Source organism: Leptosomus discolor, chromosome 2, assembly GCF_034619465.1.
Source record: "Leptosomus discolor isolate bLepDis1 chromosome 2, bLepDis1.hap2, whole genome shotgun sequence".
NCBI lineage: Eukaryota > Metazoa > Chordata > Aves > Leptosomiformes > Leptosomidae > Leptosomus > Leptosomus discolor.
This window is the reverse complement of record NC_141392.1, coordinates 52,316,269-52,332,191: the sequence shown is the minus strand read 5'-3', so window position 1 is coordinate 52,332,191 and position 15,923 is coordinate 52,316,269. Positions and strand designations below refer to the sequence as shown.

Genomic DNA, 15,923 nt, shown 5'->3' with positions numbered 1-15,923 from the left:
GCATTACTCAAGAATCGATGTTTGATGACAAAGATCAGAATACATAGGTAAGCCCCGGTGGTGTATTCTTTCTTTTATCAGACTTGTGTTTTCTTCCTCTTACATTCTTACCAGTGAAGCTGTAAATCAGTTCAGCTAAAGTTGAACCTTGTCATACTTGAACAAAAGCAGCGTTTTTCATATTTAGCATTAGGCTAATTTGGGGGAACGAGAGGCTTGACAGTGTATTTCTAATACTGTCAGTTACCATTGCAACAGGTCTTTTCATGACGTTGAAGAATGCTGCTTCCCTTCCCCAAGTCTTCACGGCTGGCATCCTGGAGTTTTTTTGCTCCATGAACTGCTGCATGAAATGACTTCCCATATGTCAAGGCATAACGCCGCACGATCTCTTCGTTGTGACTGTGCACAAAGAGGCTTAGGCAGAGCAGAGGCACTCTGCCTGGGGTTGCTTATCTGAGCAACATCAGTGATTTATTTCTAATGTGCAGCTGATAGTGGTGAGTGACTTTAGTGCCTACCTAGTCTTGGAACTATTGCCTGCTTTTTATCTAGGGATTTGTAGGCAGGCTAACTGACTCTCATCTTGTTCAGAGCTGGATGCATGATTTGCTTCACCAGGCTATTTTTCCAGTAGAATACCCCACTTAACCATAGGGAGGGAAGTGTTAACAAGACTAGTGGGGACCAGAGGAGTATGTACAAATGGCTGGGTCAGGAGCAGAAACCCTGCTAGTCAACAGTGTGGCTGGGAGCCTCTAAGACACCCACCTGCATGGCACAGTGCCACCCAACCCCTGTCAGCACTGCGGAGAGGGTGGTGGGAAATCAGAAAAAAAGCGTAGGCTGGATCTCACTTTTTTTTTTTTTAGTTCACGTTGAACTTATGCACACCATTACCAACTGGTTAAAACCACTAGGAAAGAAGTAATGTGAGGTTTTTTGGGTGTGTTTTTAAGATTCAGAGTAATGGCTTCAAACTTCACCCGCTTCCCAGGCAGGCTTTGATTTCAGCTTCTTTGGCCTCAGCTGACTTGCACACATCCTGCTGTTGAGGGAGGCTGCAGGGGCTGCCTGTAAGGGTGGTGGCTGCGTGCACTCGTGTGTGTCCATCCCCCTCCCCAGCTCCACACGAAGCCCCTACAGTCACCAAAGCGAAAGTCTGGCATGGGGTGGTGCTGTGCTGGGCGTGGGGTAGCACAGCTGTAAGTGGCTGCGGGAGAGGAGTTCTTGTTACCTTGCTTCAGCCGTTCCTGCCTGAGAAAAGGAGACAGGAGAGGAGAGGGCATAGGTCTTGGTTTGAAAGGCAGGTGTCTGCTGAGGAAGGCAGGAGCCTCCCTTGAAATGGAAAATGCAACCCCCTTCCCTCGAAATTATAATTTTGAAATTAACGGGCCTTCAGGCAAGGATATGGGGAATAGGAATAACAGTTCTTTACTAATATATATATATATAACACAAGGCAGGAAAAAAAAAAAACCAACCCACTGGTTTACACTGACAGAGTCAGAAAATACAACCTGCCACCCTGTTAGGGTGGCAGTAGCAGTCCGATAAGATGCTGGCTGCAGTCCTCCTGAAGCGGTGGATGCAGTTCTGTGGAAGCAGCGATCAGGTAAAAGAGTCTGGTCTTCCTCCGAAGGTCCAGTGGTCGGCAGGTAGCTCTTGTCCTCTGGAACTCCAGTGAGGGGAAAAACTCCTCTGGGAATCCAGTGGAAGAAAAGCTGCTAGGGTGTTCGAAATCTCCGTTTTTACTTGGCATGGACTGCTTGGCTCCTTCCCCCCCCCGGGCGGAGCATCTCACAATGGGATGGGGAGTCGTGAGGCAGTTCCTTGATGGGCCATTAACAGGAGATAGCCCAGGAGCGAGTTATCGCTGGGTCAGGCGATAAGGCATTGTTGTGCCCATTAACAGGAGATAGTCCAGAGGGGGGAGGCAGGGAGCACCGCCCCACCTGGTCTCAACAGCTCCTGAAGATGGTAATAGAATACTTTTTTTTTTTTTTTTTTTTTTTTTGAGAGCACATTTTACACTGTAACCTAGGACAGCATGTCTATGTGATACAGGGAATGATCTTAGAGTGCTGGTCCATGAAGCAGCTTCCATAGCTGGTTAGGCTACTGTTGCTCTGACAGCTGACGGGTAGCAAGACTCGGTGACAAACTGGTTCTGTTTCTGTCCCTCGGCTAGAATGACCGCCTAACCTGGTTTGGTTTTTTGAGTGTGTTTAGAGGATGTCTTCAGTTTTTTTGCCTTGTTGCTTAAACTGTGCAAGTTCTTTCCAGACCATTTTTTCTCTTTTTTTTTTTTTTTTTTTTTCTGTCTTTAAAATGTTGCCTTCACCTATGCTTTTCTTTCTGATGGAAGCAGCTGTTGTCAGCAAAAGGTGTTGGAGTGGCAAGTGTTTATCCATAGACAGCACAAAGTATCATTGGAGCCTGATATAACTGGATTTTTTTTGAGGGTGTCCCACAATGAATTCTACCTAGAGTCTTACAGGTCTTCTATGGTAAGAAATAGACATTTTGGCTGTAAATATTTTATATTATGACTTCCCAAAGCTATTACCAGTGCGTAATTCCTTAGTGAATGCTGTTTATCTTTTGTGTTAATGCAAAAATATGGTCAGGTGAAAATTGTGTTCCCTGATGTAAGTGGGAGAGGTTTTCCTTGGAAATGGAGGTGTGTGGGGAGTGAGGGTGGCTGCAGGGGTGAGCCACACAATACTGGAGTTTGCAGGAAAGCTATTCCTTTACTAGTACATAGCTCAATGTAGAGACACTTCTGTTTCACAGTGTACTTACTTACTTACCTATTCTTTATTGAACCTGGCTGATAAGCCTTGTTTCCATGCTACACTAGACTTTTCATTTGCTTGCGTGTTGGTAGAGTTTTCCATCTCCACTTGCTTCTTAAAGTGCCTCTTCTTTGAGGAGCTGTTTTGGCTAATAAAAAAACCCACCAAACAACAAAGTGCTATGGCTGTTAGCACGTTTTCTGGAGAAAAGGAACATATGTGCTCTGACTAGGGGTTAAATGCAAATTCTCCCTGGGTGAATTAAGGTCCAATTTCAAATGAAACCTAAAAAGTAAATCTTGCAACATGTAGTTTAATAATTTATGGAGTTAGTCTTGACTTTTGGTCAAATGTCTTTGTTACTTAAATAGCTTTGCTGCCAACTAAATATATCAGTGCTGCAGAGAAGACCTAGATGAGGTTTTTGGGGTGGTTTTGATGCCAAAATGCCAACCCTAGACGACATTTTGGAGTGTGTTGGAGAATTTGACAGGTTCCAGAAGCAAACCTTCTTTCTCCTGTGTTTGCTTTCTGCTGCCTTCACCCCAGTGTATGTGGGTGTCGTCTTCTTTGGGTTCATCCCTGAGCATCGCTGCTTCAGTCCTGGGGTGGCTGAGCTGAGCCAGCGGTGTGGCTGGAGCCTGGAAGAGCAGCTGAATCACACCGTTCCCGAGTGGGGCGGCCATGGAGCCGGTTTCAGCAGCCGCTGCAGGAGGTACGAGGTGGACTGGAACGCGACAGGCGTCAGCTGCATCGACCCCCTCAGCAGCCTCGTGAGCAACCAGAGCACTGTCCCCCTCGGTCCCTGCCGGGACGGCTGGGTCTATGACTACCCGGGGACCTCTCTTGTGACTGAGGTAAAAACGAATGCCCCTTTACCTTGTCTCCCGTGTTACAGACAAGCTGAGGGACGTGGGAGTGGGTTGGTGTAGCCTTGGTCAGCTTACCTGCATGAGGGATCCTCTCTCGCTGTGAGCTTGTGCCAGGTGCTTTGCAAGTCATCTTCCTTCTGTCCTTGCTGTGAAGCAGTGCCTTGGCTGCTCGGGAGGTTTATGTTTCCAGCTGGGGAGCAAAACATATCTCAGCAAATAAGTCCCCAGGTAGATAAAGTTCAGTTCCAAATGAAACTCCTGTCAGATGAGAGGTCCGATTGGTGGAGGTGTGTAAACAGTGTCTGTGAGGGAGCAGCAACTCACAGTGCTGCAAACAAAACTGGTCGATCCCTGAGCGGGTGCACTGCACAGAGCTCCCAGTCTTTCTGGGGTCAGGGCCCAGATATGAAGGTCTTGATTTCTTTTCCTTTTTTTTTTTTTTTTTTTTTTAAATGAAGAAAGTCTTTTAAAGTTTGTTTCCAATATGATTGAGTGACTATGGGTGAAGGAAAAGGTAATCACCTCCCACAGTATCCCACAGGAATAAACTGCAGAAAAGCCAATGGCTGTTTTGTGTCCTCAGAAGATGTGTGAATAAACCGAAAATTTTACTTAAGCTACTTAGAGTACTTTGGGGTTTTAGGTGCTTTAACTTTAAAAATAAATCAGTATCTGGGATGACAAACTTGATTTCGTCACAGAAAATTCCACCAAATTTTTAGAGACGGTGAAAGTCAGGGCTTTCCCCCCCCCCCACATCTAACACAAACACAGGAGCAGATAAATTCTGTGTTCCAGCACCCTCAGCGTTTATAGTTTTGTAAAAGGTTGGAGCTAGACTTTTAGACAGTCTACTGTATGTGTACTTCTTTCAGCAAAGTATGGGCTGTGTGTTACTAAAGGGAGGAAGTGAGACACTTCAAACAGAGGGTGACCCAGAACTTCTACAAAGCAGCAGCGCAGCAGGCACATCTTGCTGCAAAACACTTGAGCAGATGCTGTGGTCCAGATGCCCTTACCATGATCTCTTGAGATTCTGGGAAGCTGAAAACTTGCAGTCTGTGTGGATTTGTACAGTCACGCTTTCACATTAGTTGTCTTCCCTTTTCTTCTTGAAGGTGGTGCAAGGCCAGGCCCTTGGGTTGCTTCCTTCACAGGGTAACCAGAAATGTCACATGCCTCTGTGTGCTTTTTGGCAATGTGTTTTGCTTCTGGATGTGACCATTTCCATGAAGGCTCTCAGGCTCTGTTGTCCCTTGCTCTGGCAGCCGAGCGAGGGAAAGGATAGTGCAGAGTAAGGAGTGTTACTTTGCTCAAAGGAAAAATTGACACGTGGAAGAATATCCTCATGAGAACCCTCACAGAGCATCAGGAGGAGTATCTGGGTTTATGTTGATTAGAGATGCATAGCTTTGAATAAACCCAGCTACCAGCAGGATGGGAAGGGATTCTCAGTCACATTAGGACAGGTTTTTTAGATTAACTTATTATCATAGAATCATAGAATTATTAAGGTTGGAGAAGACCTTTGAGATCGTCAAGTCCAACCACCAACCCCACTCTACCAAGTACACCCCTAAACCATATCGCCAAGCACCACATCTGAACGATCTTTAAACACAGTAAGGGATGGTGACTCAGCCATCTCCCTGGGCAGCCTGTTCCAATTCCTGACAACCCTTTCAGTGAAAAAAATTTTTCCTAATGTCAAGCCTGTACCTACCCTGGTGCATCTTGAGTCCATTCCCTCTTGTTCTGTCATTGATTACCTGTGAAAAGAGACCAGCACTATTTACTTAAGGAAGATATGAAAACTAAGGCCAGATGGCAAATACATGTGAGCGCCCATGTGGCATAAAGCTTGGCCCTGGTGCAAAATGCCTGGTCTCCTGGAAGGTTAGGCTGTAGGAGAGTGTAGCTAGGCAAAAAGCCAGAGCAGAAAGAAAATGCTGTGGCCTCATGGGCAGATGCAGATACCTCCTCCCACTCTCCTTCAGAGAGCTGGTGTTCCATGGGAAGCAGGACAAGGTAGGTAGGCTTCAGCATCTAGCATACTGTTAGTGAAGGCATCACCCTTAGTCCTGAGGGGTTTGCAGGGACTACTGTGGCATACAAGGGCATGAGGCAACCAGAACTGCTTAGAGATGTTCACAACCGGCCACAAAAAAAAAAGCTGTTTGAAAAGCCCATGGTGATGATCAGGTCTGTGCTGATTTGGTCAACAAGGCCTAACACAAATTAGGGTCCTTATCTCGACAGGTAATAACTCAGTTATGTTCTTTCCAGTAACAAGAGATGAGACATGAATAGGAAATACCGGGAAACTGCACAAGGGCTAGGTCCTGTTTTTAGAGTTGGACACTTAATTAAGTCAGTAGGGTTTCTGAATGCTGATAAAAGAGGCATTGACCCAGAAACAAGTTTAAATCTTTAACTGAAGTAAAGGAGACTTGCAGGTGTAAGCCAGCCCCTCATTTCACTCTTTTGTTTCTAACCGTGGTTGCTCTTTTAGTTTAACCTGGTGTGTGAGGACTCCTGGAAGCTGGACCTCTTTCAGTCTTCTGTGAACGCTGGGTTTTTTATTGGCTCCGTAAACATTGGCTACATAGCAGACAGGTATGTGTGGGCTGACAGTAAAACCCTCTGCCCTCCCTTATCAGTGTTCAGCAGCTAAGCTCAGGTAAAGGCACAGAGAAGTTGTGCAACTGGTATCACCTCTGCTCTTCTCGAATTAAGGTCAACCACCTGGACGTTCAGGCACAGTATTAAGAGCGAGTACTCTGTCTCTTAGGTCATACCTGGTGGTTTGCACGAATTTCTCCTGCCCTGCGAGTCCTGCAGAGCCTGTGAGGACTGTTTTAGGACCACATGCCCAACAGCTTGGGGGTGTTAACCAAAGCCAGGAAATGCTAGTTTGGAGCTTAGAAACACCTTGCTTCCTTTGGAGGCACTTGGAAATAGTAGCTGCAAAGATTACCAGATAGATAAAGCAGGAGTGCCGGTTTGGAAATCCATGTGTCCTGGCATCCTTAGCACCCCCATTCAGAGCTAGCAGAGGCACCACCCTTGCCCAGGTGACCAAAGTTAAAAAGAAACAAGTTCTGGTACCTGAAAGCCCTTATTCCCCCTTGGTCCCCTCCTGCCTAGAGACTGTTAATACAGCAGGCTCTGAGCAGCCTCAGCTGTGAAATGCAGCCCATTCACAGTAAGATCCATATAGATAAGATTTGTTAGGATTAACATTGGGGTATATAAATCTGTTACCGCGGTGTATGCAGACATATCAGAATAATAATATTAACCTTTACTTACTTTTCATGACATTATAAAAAACAAATTACTAAGCTGCCTATTCTGAAATTCAGAGATAAGTCACGGCCCAAATATATGTGAATATGGGACTATTGCAGCTCTTTAACTTAGGAAGTTTCTCTTCCTCTGAGAAGCCTGGAAGTCTATGTGGAACTGCAGAGCAATTGACACTGTAATTTCTCAGGGAATTGGAAAGCAGATAAGTGAGTAATGGGCTAAGAATAAAAGTCAGTGTGCATGTATCCCTTGTATAACAAGCTGGATTTTTTCCAAAGAGGCACAAAGCTTTTGCTTCTTTAAAACACCTATGTTTTCCTGGCTAGTGTTTGCTTTACTTGTATTGTCTTCCAATCCAGGTTTGGCCGTAAATTTTGCCTCTTAAATACAATTCTTGCAAACGTTGTCTGTGGAATCCTTCTGGTCTTCGTGCCCTCCTACCTGTGGATAGTCATATTCCGCTTCTTGCAAGGGCTGGTCAGCAAGGGCTGCTGGACAGCAGGATACATCCTGGGTGAGTTCAGACCTTTTCCCACAAGCAAGACTGGCTGCAGAAGATGAAGAGAAAAAAAAAACCCAAGCAAAAGCCATTTAAAAACCACCTCCCATGGCTTTTAAAAATCTTATATGCAAGCTGATATCAAGGAATTTTCTCTCTCTGACTCCGCAGGATTTTTTGAAGCGCTGTCATTAGGGAGAAGCAACGGTAGCCTTCAAAGATCAAGCAAGCGGTGATGCGTTAGGGCTGTTACCTTAAAATAGGCTTTCCCCTGCAGTGCAGCTGCCCTTTGCAGATCTGGGCCCCCAGGCTCCCCTGCCTCCCCTTGGGCACCAGGTGGGGAAGGTGACAGCCCAAAGGCAGATGGCAGCCACTCCAGCTGAGTCACAGACAGGGTGCTGACAGAGGAGGCCATTAAAAAAGTAGGCAGAGGGTGGGGAAAATTGGAGGCACTTTTATGACACAAAGAACATTAAAGGGCAAACAAGAGGCTTTACAGTCTAAAAATAACCAAAGAATAGCATGTACTTGCTGAGAAAAAGACAAGCTGCTTGGATATCTGTGCACTTGTCTGAGTGGAGGCCAACCCAGGGGATTGCAAAGCAATGCGAGGAGCCAGGCTGTGCTGGTGCTTCTCCCAGCGCTGATCGTGTCTAGGGGCGAAGCACGGCTGCGTGGCAGCAGGGTAGGGGCCAGCTCAGGACCACTTTCTGGTGTGTGGCAGAGCTGCCTGAGGCTTCTCGGACTTCTCTGGTGTGGAGTTCAGGCTCCCGCAAAAACGAAACAAAACCACCAAAAAACCCCAACAAAGAACCCAACACCAAGCAATCACCAAACCAACAAATAAATCTAAATGCTGCCCAATAGAGCATTATCAGGACTAGGATGGCAGGTGGCTCTACCAAATAGCTCTGAGTGATCCATTTAGCTGTGATGGTGGTAAAAATGTAAATGTCAGTGCTCTAAATTGTTAAATCTTTTAGTGGGGACATTTCGCTAATGCAGTTATCCAGATGTTTGATATAAATAAAATAAAAACATCTAGCCCATAGTCCAGACCATCTTCTACCAAGATGATTGTTCCCTCATATGCATATTCTAGATACTTGCTTGGCCTCTTAAATGTTTTTGTGGCACAAATGAAATCTTTGTCACCTCTTCTGAGGAGCTTTATGCCATTTTAGAATGTAAAATCTCAGGACAATAACTTGCCTTGTCCTGATATTTTTCCCTCAATTATACCTTATTACTTCTGGATTGTCCTTGAAATTCTGTCATGAGAGAGAAGCCACCCAGGATCAGCCCCAAAGCCCGTTTAAACTTAAATCACCTCCCTGAAGGTGGCCTATAACAAATGCTCAGGGAAGGGTACAAGGACAGAGTCAACCTTGTTATCGTTCTCCCTGGGACATTTGCCTACCTTTCAACTGCTTTTGGCTCAGTCCAAGGAGATGTCTTTGTCTCTGTGCATGGTTTAGCCAAGCAACATTAGCTAATCCATGGCTCCAAAACACAGTACTTCCTCCAGTTGCCAAATAAAGTTGCAAAAAAGCAAAATAAGTTGCTTTTTGTTCTTTTTCTAATCAGTTTGCTTTCTCGAAATCACACAACTGGATGCAAAATTTTGAGAAGGGTTGTGCCTGCCTGCTTTAATAGTTACTTTTAGCTCTGTGTTGACAAGACAAGCTGTGGGGCTAGCCCGTGATGTACAGTTGCAAAGTGCAGATGAGTTGTGAAGCCATCCATCCTGACGGGGAAGCTGCATGCCAGCCCATGGTACAAAGGTTTCTTATATACTTGCAGTGAGACGCAGGCTAAAAAAGGTGCATTTAGAAAACAAAGTATTCTAGTTTGTTATTGGGTTGGAGACATTATGCAGGCTGGCATTAGGTTTTATAAAAAAATCTGTCTGTGCACTTTGAAGAATGTTTGATTTACACAGAGACTTCCACAACAATGGACGGTATGGATGCCTTAGGCCAGTGTAAGAGCAGGAGCAGTGTTTTCTCCTCTGCTGAGAGCTTGGGTGACAGAAAAGCAAACCTTCCTCTGTGAACAACAGGGGACTTCTGTCTAGAGGCTTTAAGCCCAGGATTACCAAGACTGTTTCTTCAGGGTGCTAACACAGCATTGGTCTTCTAGCTTCCCTGCAGAGCAGGTTACTGCTGCACTGAGCGGTCATGGCTGAGCTGTCATTCACCTGTCTCTGTGTGTGTTTGCAGTGACGGAAGTTGTCGGTCCAAAGTACCGGAGGATGGTGGGCATCCTCTACCAGATGGCCTTCTCCATTGGGTTGTTGGTCTTTGATGGCATCGCTTATGCCATCCCTCACTGGCGGTGGCTGCAGCTCACCGTCACCCTACCGAGCTGCTTCTTCCTGCTTTACTACTGGTAAATGGGCTTTTGTTGTACCTCTGCCCACCACCCAAAAAAACAGTTTCTCCTGCTTCCTGAGGGAAATTTGGCACTGCTTTTTGGTTGTGTGCACCTCTTAGTGCAAAGAGGAGATACACAGCCAAAAGGACAGGGAAATAGGATGCTGACTTCTGTTTAAAAGAAAGACCACTTTGAAAAGCACCTGGAGACAGTGGTGCCTTTCATAAAGGAAAAATGCCTTGATATAATTTAGTGGATCCTATGCTGAAAAGATGGTGGTTGAGAGATTATTGAATGCTAACGTAACTGTAACAGGTTGTTTACATGTTCTTCTAAGGCAAAAAAGTTGCAGCTTTTTGTGGTCCAACCAAAAAAAGGCACATGGGTTCACCTTTATTTGGGATTTTATTCTCTTTTAATTGTTTGTTTTTTTTTTTTCCCATTTTGAATGCTTTGGATTTGAGAAATTGTTTGGATGGGTCTAGAGATTAGGAAAAGTAGAAAGACATTTGTTGTCTTCCTTTTTCCATGTTTGTGAATTGGTAAGCCAATTCTAGCTTACTTACTACTACTTAACCTGTGATGGCACAACTGGAAAATGACTCCCTAAGAGGATCCGGTTTCTGGTGAAGAGGATGAGTAAGATGATAGCACTAGTCTTGTTCAAAGTCCTACGCTGATTTATCTTTAGTAAACTCATCTCTGACTACAGTCACTACCACAGCTGCTCCTCTTCCCATTTCAGCAGTGGGATATACTACTTTTCCTGATGCGGGGGGAGGAACACACAAAACTCAACCAAACAAAAACCCCACCTGCCTCTATTGAACCAAAGCACCCCACAGTCTCCATACATGGAAGTCCTATGTGGGTTTTGTTTTGGTATATAATAGTATCCACTCACATTGTAGGTGCCTCCCAGAGTCTCCCAGGTGGCTGATATCTCAAGGGAAAAATGACAAAGCTATGAAAATTGTCAGTGATATGGCCAAAAAAAATCGGAAGAAGATGCCTTCCCATTTTGAGGTGAGCTCAGGGTTTGCTTGCGCATGTAAGCATCACAACAGTATCTTCCATCAGTTCTTCCCAGTGGAAACTTACTATACTTCATACTGGCTCTTCTGCAGGATATTAAATTTGAAGAGGAAGATGGTGGAAAGCAGAGTCCTTCATTCATTGACCTTGTCAGGACACCACAGATGAGAAAAAACACACTCATTTTGATGTACAACTGGTAAGGGGATAATGGTGGAGAGCTGTTTCTTGAAGCTCTGATTTTGAAGGCTTCAGCAGGACATGGAACCTCTGTTCTCTGACTGACTAACGAAGCCGGGATGCTCTTCTCTGTCCAGGTTCACAAGCTCCATCCTCTACCAGGGGCTCATCATGCACATGGGACTAGCGGCTGGGAATATGTATCTGGATTTCCTCTATTCTGCACTTGTGGAGTTCCCAGCTGCCTTCATCATCATTGTCACCATTGACCGTGTTGGGCGGCGCTATCCCTGGGCTGCGTCAAACCTGGTGGCTGGAGCTGCCTGCCTTGTTACAGCCCTGGTCCCAGAAGGTGAGTCACCTGGTGGTGGCTTCCAACCCTGGTGCTGGCTTCCAACCCTGGTGCTGCCCCCTGGGAAGAGCACCCATCTCTCCCTCTCTCCCTTTCCCTGAGGTCCAGGCCCGAATGTTCCCAAACACACGCCTGCCATTGGGTGCTGACCTTTAGTGGTGGTCCTCATGCTGCAGAAATAAAATGAGGTTGATTTGTAGGACTGCTAATAATAAATCTCAAAGCACCTGGGTCCCCTGTGCACTTTGGGAGGGCTCCTGGGCCACAGCTCATGTGTGTGCTGACTGTTCCCACTCCTTCATTCACACATGTGAAACAAGGCCCCTTAAAAATATCAAGTGACATGAGATCAGAGGTCCCCCTAAGATAATACTGGTGTATTAAATCATTGGGATACTTTTAAATGTGTCGAATGCATTTTTTCTGCAGACATGCATTGGCTAAAAGTGGTTGCTGCTTGCATTGGGAGAATGGGAATCACAATGGCTTTTGAAATGGTTTGCTTTGTAAACACTGAACTGTATCCAACATACATCAGGTAGGTGCATCCTCCTCCCCATTGGCCTGGAAACAAATAGTTGAGGCCGATGTGTATGTTATATTTTATACTAAATTAAGTTATCCTCAAATACTTCAGAGCTACGCAAGTACTGCTGGGCATAAAGTAGGTGGAGCACAATTATAATGCTTTAAAAATGTGGCTTAATAAAGAAAATAAATGTACTTTCAGGCAGATGAAAATTCATGTGACTGAAATAAAGGGAAAGTGGACACAACCGGGGTGGATGAGGGATCTGAATTCCCACAGAGTGCTTGTATTTGTACTGTGCAAGGGTCAGAGCTGTGATCTGTCCCCTTTTATCTGCAGTGCTCTGATGCTAACGTGACCCCTTTGCTGTTGAACCAGGAACCTCGGGGTGATGGTCTGCTCCTCCTTGTGTGATATTGGTGGAGTCATCGTCCCATTCATTGTCTACAGACTGGTGGAAGTCTGGCATGATCTGCCGCTGATAGTCTTCAGTAAGTGCCACCTTACCTCCTTGCTGGCCGGTCCTGGGGTGCAGCAGTGGGGCCCAAGTTTCAGAGAGGGAAAAGCTACTGAGGAAGTTACTCGAAGTTCAGCAGAAGCTTTTTACTCTCTATGCAAGCCATAGCCTTCAGTTTATAACAAGCTGGAGCTTGTTTATTCATTCATGTCTCCTTTGCCCTTATTATTGTTCCTTGCGTTTTAAAGGAAGTTAGAGGTGAATATAGGTTCAACAGATGGCAAAGAGCTGAGAAACATTTTGATGAGATTAATGTTTGATGGATTCAAATCAGATGAGTTACTGCTCTTCTGTGAAGTATATTGTCTCAGTCCAGGAGCCAAAACCTAGAATTTCACATAATTGCCTGTTTAATGGACTACAAGCGTAGCTGTTACACTTCAGCTTTCCTGACAGTCTGTTAACGGGCTATTCTCCAGCTATTTGGAAAGAGGTTGGTAAATAAATGCAAGATGAGTGTTTGCAGACTAGTGACCTGAACCCTCAAGTCAGGATCTGCAAAACTTTCTGTATCTTATTTATAGAAAAATGTCTTGAATATGCAGTTTTTAACAGACAGGACATTTAGAAGGGTGCTTGATAGATTTAAAATATAGACTCCAAATATGTACAAAGCGGGTAAAAGAAATTATCAATGGAGAAGTTAGTCACATTGTGTAGGAAATGTATTTTCTAATCTCAAGTGAATAGCAGAAAAAAAAGAATGCATTTCCTGGTATACTCTCACACTAGGAAGGGTTCTTTCCTCCATAAAGGAAGGATTGTCTGTCCAGTCTGATGCCCTAGTTCAGTGCATAACTCACAACTGAACTTGGCTCATTGCTGTCTCCATATGACAGCCACATCCTCCAGAGGTGGCATGACAATTTTGCGTGTAGACCCTTGATGTGCACATCTTGTTGGAAGAACAAAATAGAATTCTATTTACTGGTGCTTTATATCAGGCAATAGAAAGTGGTGTAAATGCTGGAAATTGGTATATTCTAACAAGCTCCTCATGCATCTGTTCAATTTAAAGCTGTTCTTGGTTTGATCGCGGGTGGATTGGTGCTGCTTCTACCTGAAACTAAAGGAAGAGTTTTGCCTGAGACTGTTGAAGATGTTGAAAACTTTCACAGGTGAGTCAGGATGATGAATTTTTAGCAGCTTTCACTTGAAATTGTGCAAAATCCCTTCCCAGGGCTCCTTGGGGAAGCCCAGGGGTTACTTGGCTGCCTCCTATGCTTCCAAGAAGTTGCTAGTTAATTCCCAGACTCTAGCTGGAGAGATTTTGGACTCTCTTTTTACCACTCATCTACCTAAGTCTCTGAAAACAAGCAGCATAGGCCTTTACTGGCCTGGGAATAACTGCGCTAGTCTCTCAAACATGCTGCAACGTTATAAATGTCATTTGTGCTTAAAGAAGACTCTAACTGTGGAACTGAAAAAGGGCAAAGTTGATAGCAGCTACTTGTGTGGTGAGTGAAGCACCAGTATCAACTGAGGAGTCAGAACAAACCTAGATGCTCATTTTCTTTGGGGGAGAGGCAGAGCAAATGAAGAACTTGAAGTTAGGTGCTCACTGAGCACCTTCATTCCTAGTTTGCTGCTCACATCTTGCTATTCTTGCAGGCAAAGTGCTCCAAAGGCCAAAAAAATCTATCTCCACGTCCGAACATCAGAAGTAGCACATGGCTGAAGAAGGCATAACTCTGTACAGTCAGCTTCAGGGGACTAACACGGAAAGGCAAATTGGAATAAATACTCTCTTGAAGGTTTTGCCTTTTTTTTTTTTTTTTTTTTGCTTATCCTTTATTTACAATGTTTGGGGTTTTCTGATGGGATTATCCCTACAACTATATAGCTGCTTCCACCTCTGTACACTATAATATAAACATGGTTTAGGTCTAGTTGTGTGGACCTCAATATGGGCGCAGATCTTAACTTGGGGATGGTGGAGTCCATCCCAACAAAACTTCATAAGCCTCCACGAAGTCTGAATTGTTTTGCCTTACAAAGGGGCAGCACCGTATAACAGAGATTTACCTCTGTTGTGGAACAGTGGTGACTCATACAATCATGTTACAATCTGCAACAGATCTGCACAGACTTTTTTTTTTTTATTGTGTGTTATGGTGTTCATGTGAGTCCATATGCTTACACAGTAGCCCTCATTGGGGATTTTATTGGCTATCCCCAGACTCACAAGGATGGGCATGTGGCAACTCCAGGACATGAAAAGGGGTGCATGGGAGGAAGACTCATAGTCCTTCAGAAGGTAATAGCCTTGTTCAGTTTTCAATGTGTAACCACTGAATTTTCTTCTCTTGTTAAATATCGTCCTCATAGAGGATAATCTATACTTTTTTTTTTTGTGCAAAACTGTTTTGCTAAGCCTCCATAGCATTATAAATGTGTGCATAACCAGACATGCAGAATTTTATTAAAATAAAATTTGACTTTTTCCCTGTAGTCAGGGAAAAAGCATTACAGCCACCAGGGGAGGGACTGAGAGCCCACCAGAGTCCTGCTTCACTGGAGACTTAGGGTGGGACTGGGGCCTGGACAAAGCTTTATCTCTACATGTTTGTAAGCAGCAGCCCTGCCAGGGGCACCTCTTTGGAGTGAGCCAGGCTCAGGCTTGGGGAATTGCAGGACTCTGACCAGGGATTGGGCCAGGAGTCCTGTGCCTCAGGGAACATTAGGGACAACACTGGGTCTTCCAGGAAATATCCAGCACCTTCCACAAATGTCCTAGTCTATCCCATTAAGCAACCATAACAGATTTGTGGTTGCAGATGAAAACACGCACAAGGGTACTGTGGCTCCCTTTGCTGTTTGTATGGCTGGTTTCTAGTACTTCTGGGAAACACTGTTTTTCAATAAGGATGCTGTAAGCAGAACACAAGATGCTGCCACCCTTTAATGATCATCTGCAGGGAGACATCTCCCAGCTGAGCAAAGTGTTGCTGGACTCTCATAGGTAGGGTGAAAGTCCCTCAGGATTGCTTCATGGTGTGACAGTATAGTGACCTTGCCCTTGCTTTCAACTGTCCTGAGCCCCAGTTAATGTTCAGTTGCTGTGAGGGCCTCAAAGGCAGGGAAGCATGCTGTCCAGCAAAGCAGGGCTGTGGCAAGGTTGCTGTGAGAAGAGTAGGGACAGATTGGGAATGATATGACTTTGACCTGAGCAGTTGCAAACCCAGTATTTGCTTCAGGGTCAGAGTGGAACAAGCTGGTCCTGAGATGGGCAAGAGGGACAGTGAGGTCCTGCTGTGGTTGCAGAGATGTCTCTGCTCTGCAACAAGAGAAATCTGTCAGAACAGCTGTCTTTACTATAGCTCATTGATTCAAAACCTGTTGAAAACTCTGCAGAAACAAAATAGGGGAGGTGGCAAGAAGTCAAGCAAAAGCAAATACTGGGATGAATAAATGACTAACTCCAGAAGCTGACTCTGAAGACCCTTACCCATCACA

General features: G+C 45.0%; 1 protein-coding gene across 1 annotated transcript; it reads left to right on the top strand.

Annotated features, from left to right (window-relative positions):
- The first annotated feature begins 3,244 nt into the window (after positions 1 to 3,244).
- On the top strand, positions 3,245 to 14,163 carry LOC104340576 (solute carrier family 22 member 2). The gene is made up of 11 exons (XM_009960326.2): positions 3,245 to 3,655; positions 6,183 to 6,286; positions 7,339 to 7,493; positions 9,701 to 9,869; positions 10,766 to 10,880; positions 10,982 to 11,088; positions 11,207 to 11,421; positions 11,851 to 11,959; positions 12,329 to 12,441; positions 13,486 to 13,585; positions 14,079 to 14,163. The coding sequence occupies exons 1-11, from the start codon at positions 3,245 to 3,247 to the stop codon at positions 14,143 to 14,145; spliced, it is 1,665 nt and encodes a 554-aa protein (XP_009958628.2). The 3' UTR covers positions 14,146 to 14,163.
- Positions 14,164 to 15,923: the final 1,760 nt, after the last annotated feature.

Coding starts and splice junctions, on each gene's coding strand:
- LOC104340576 (XM_009960326.2), top strand. CDS start 3,245: ATGCCAACCCTAGACGACATTTTGGAGTGTGTTGGAGAATTTGACAGG. Junction 6,287..7,338: donor ATTGGCTACATAGCAGACAG/GTATGTGTGGGC, acceptor CTTCCAATCCAG/GTTTGGCCGTAAATTTTGCC. Junction 10,881..10,981: donor AGATGCCTTCCCATTTTGAG/GTGAGCTCAGGG, acceptor GCTCTTCTGCAG/GATATTAAATTTGAAGAGGA.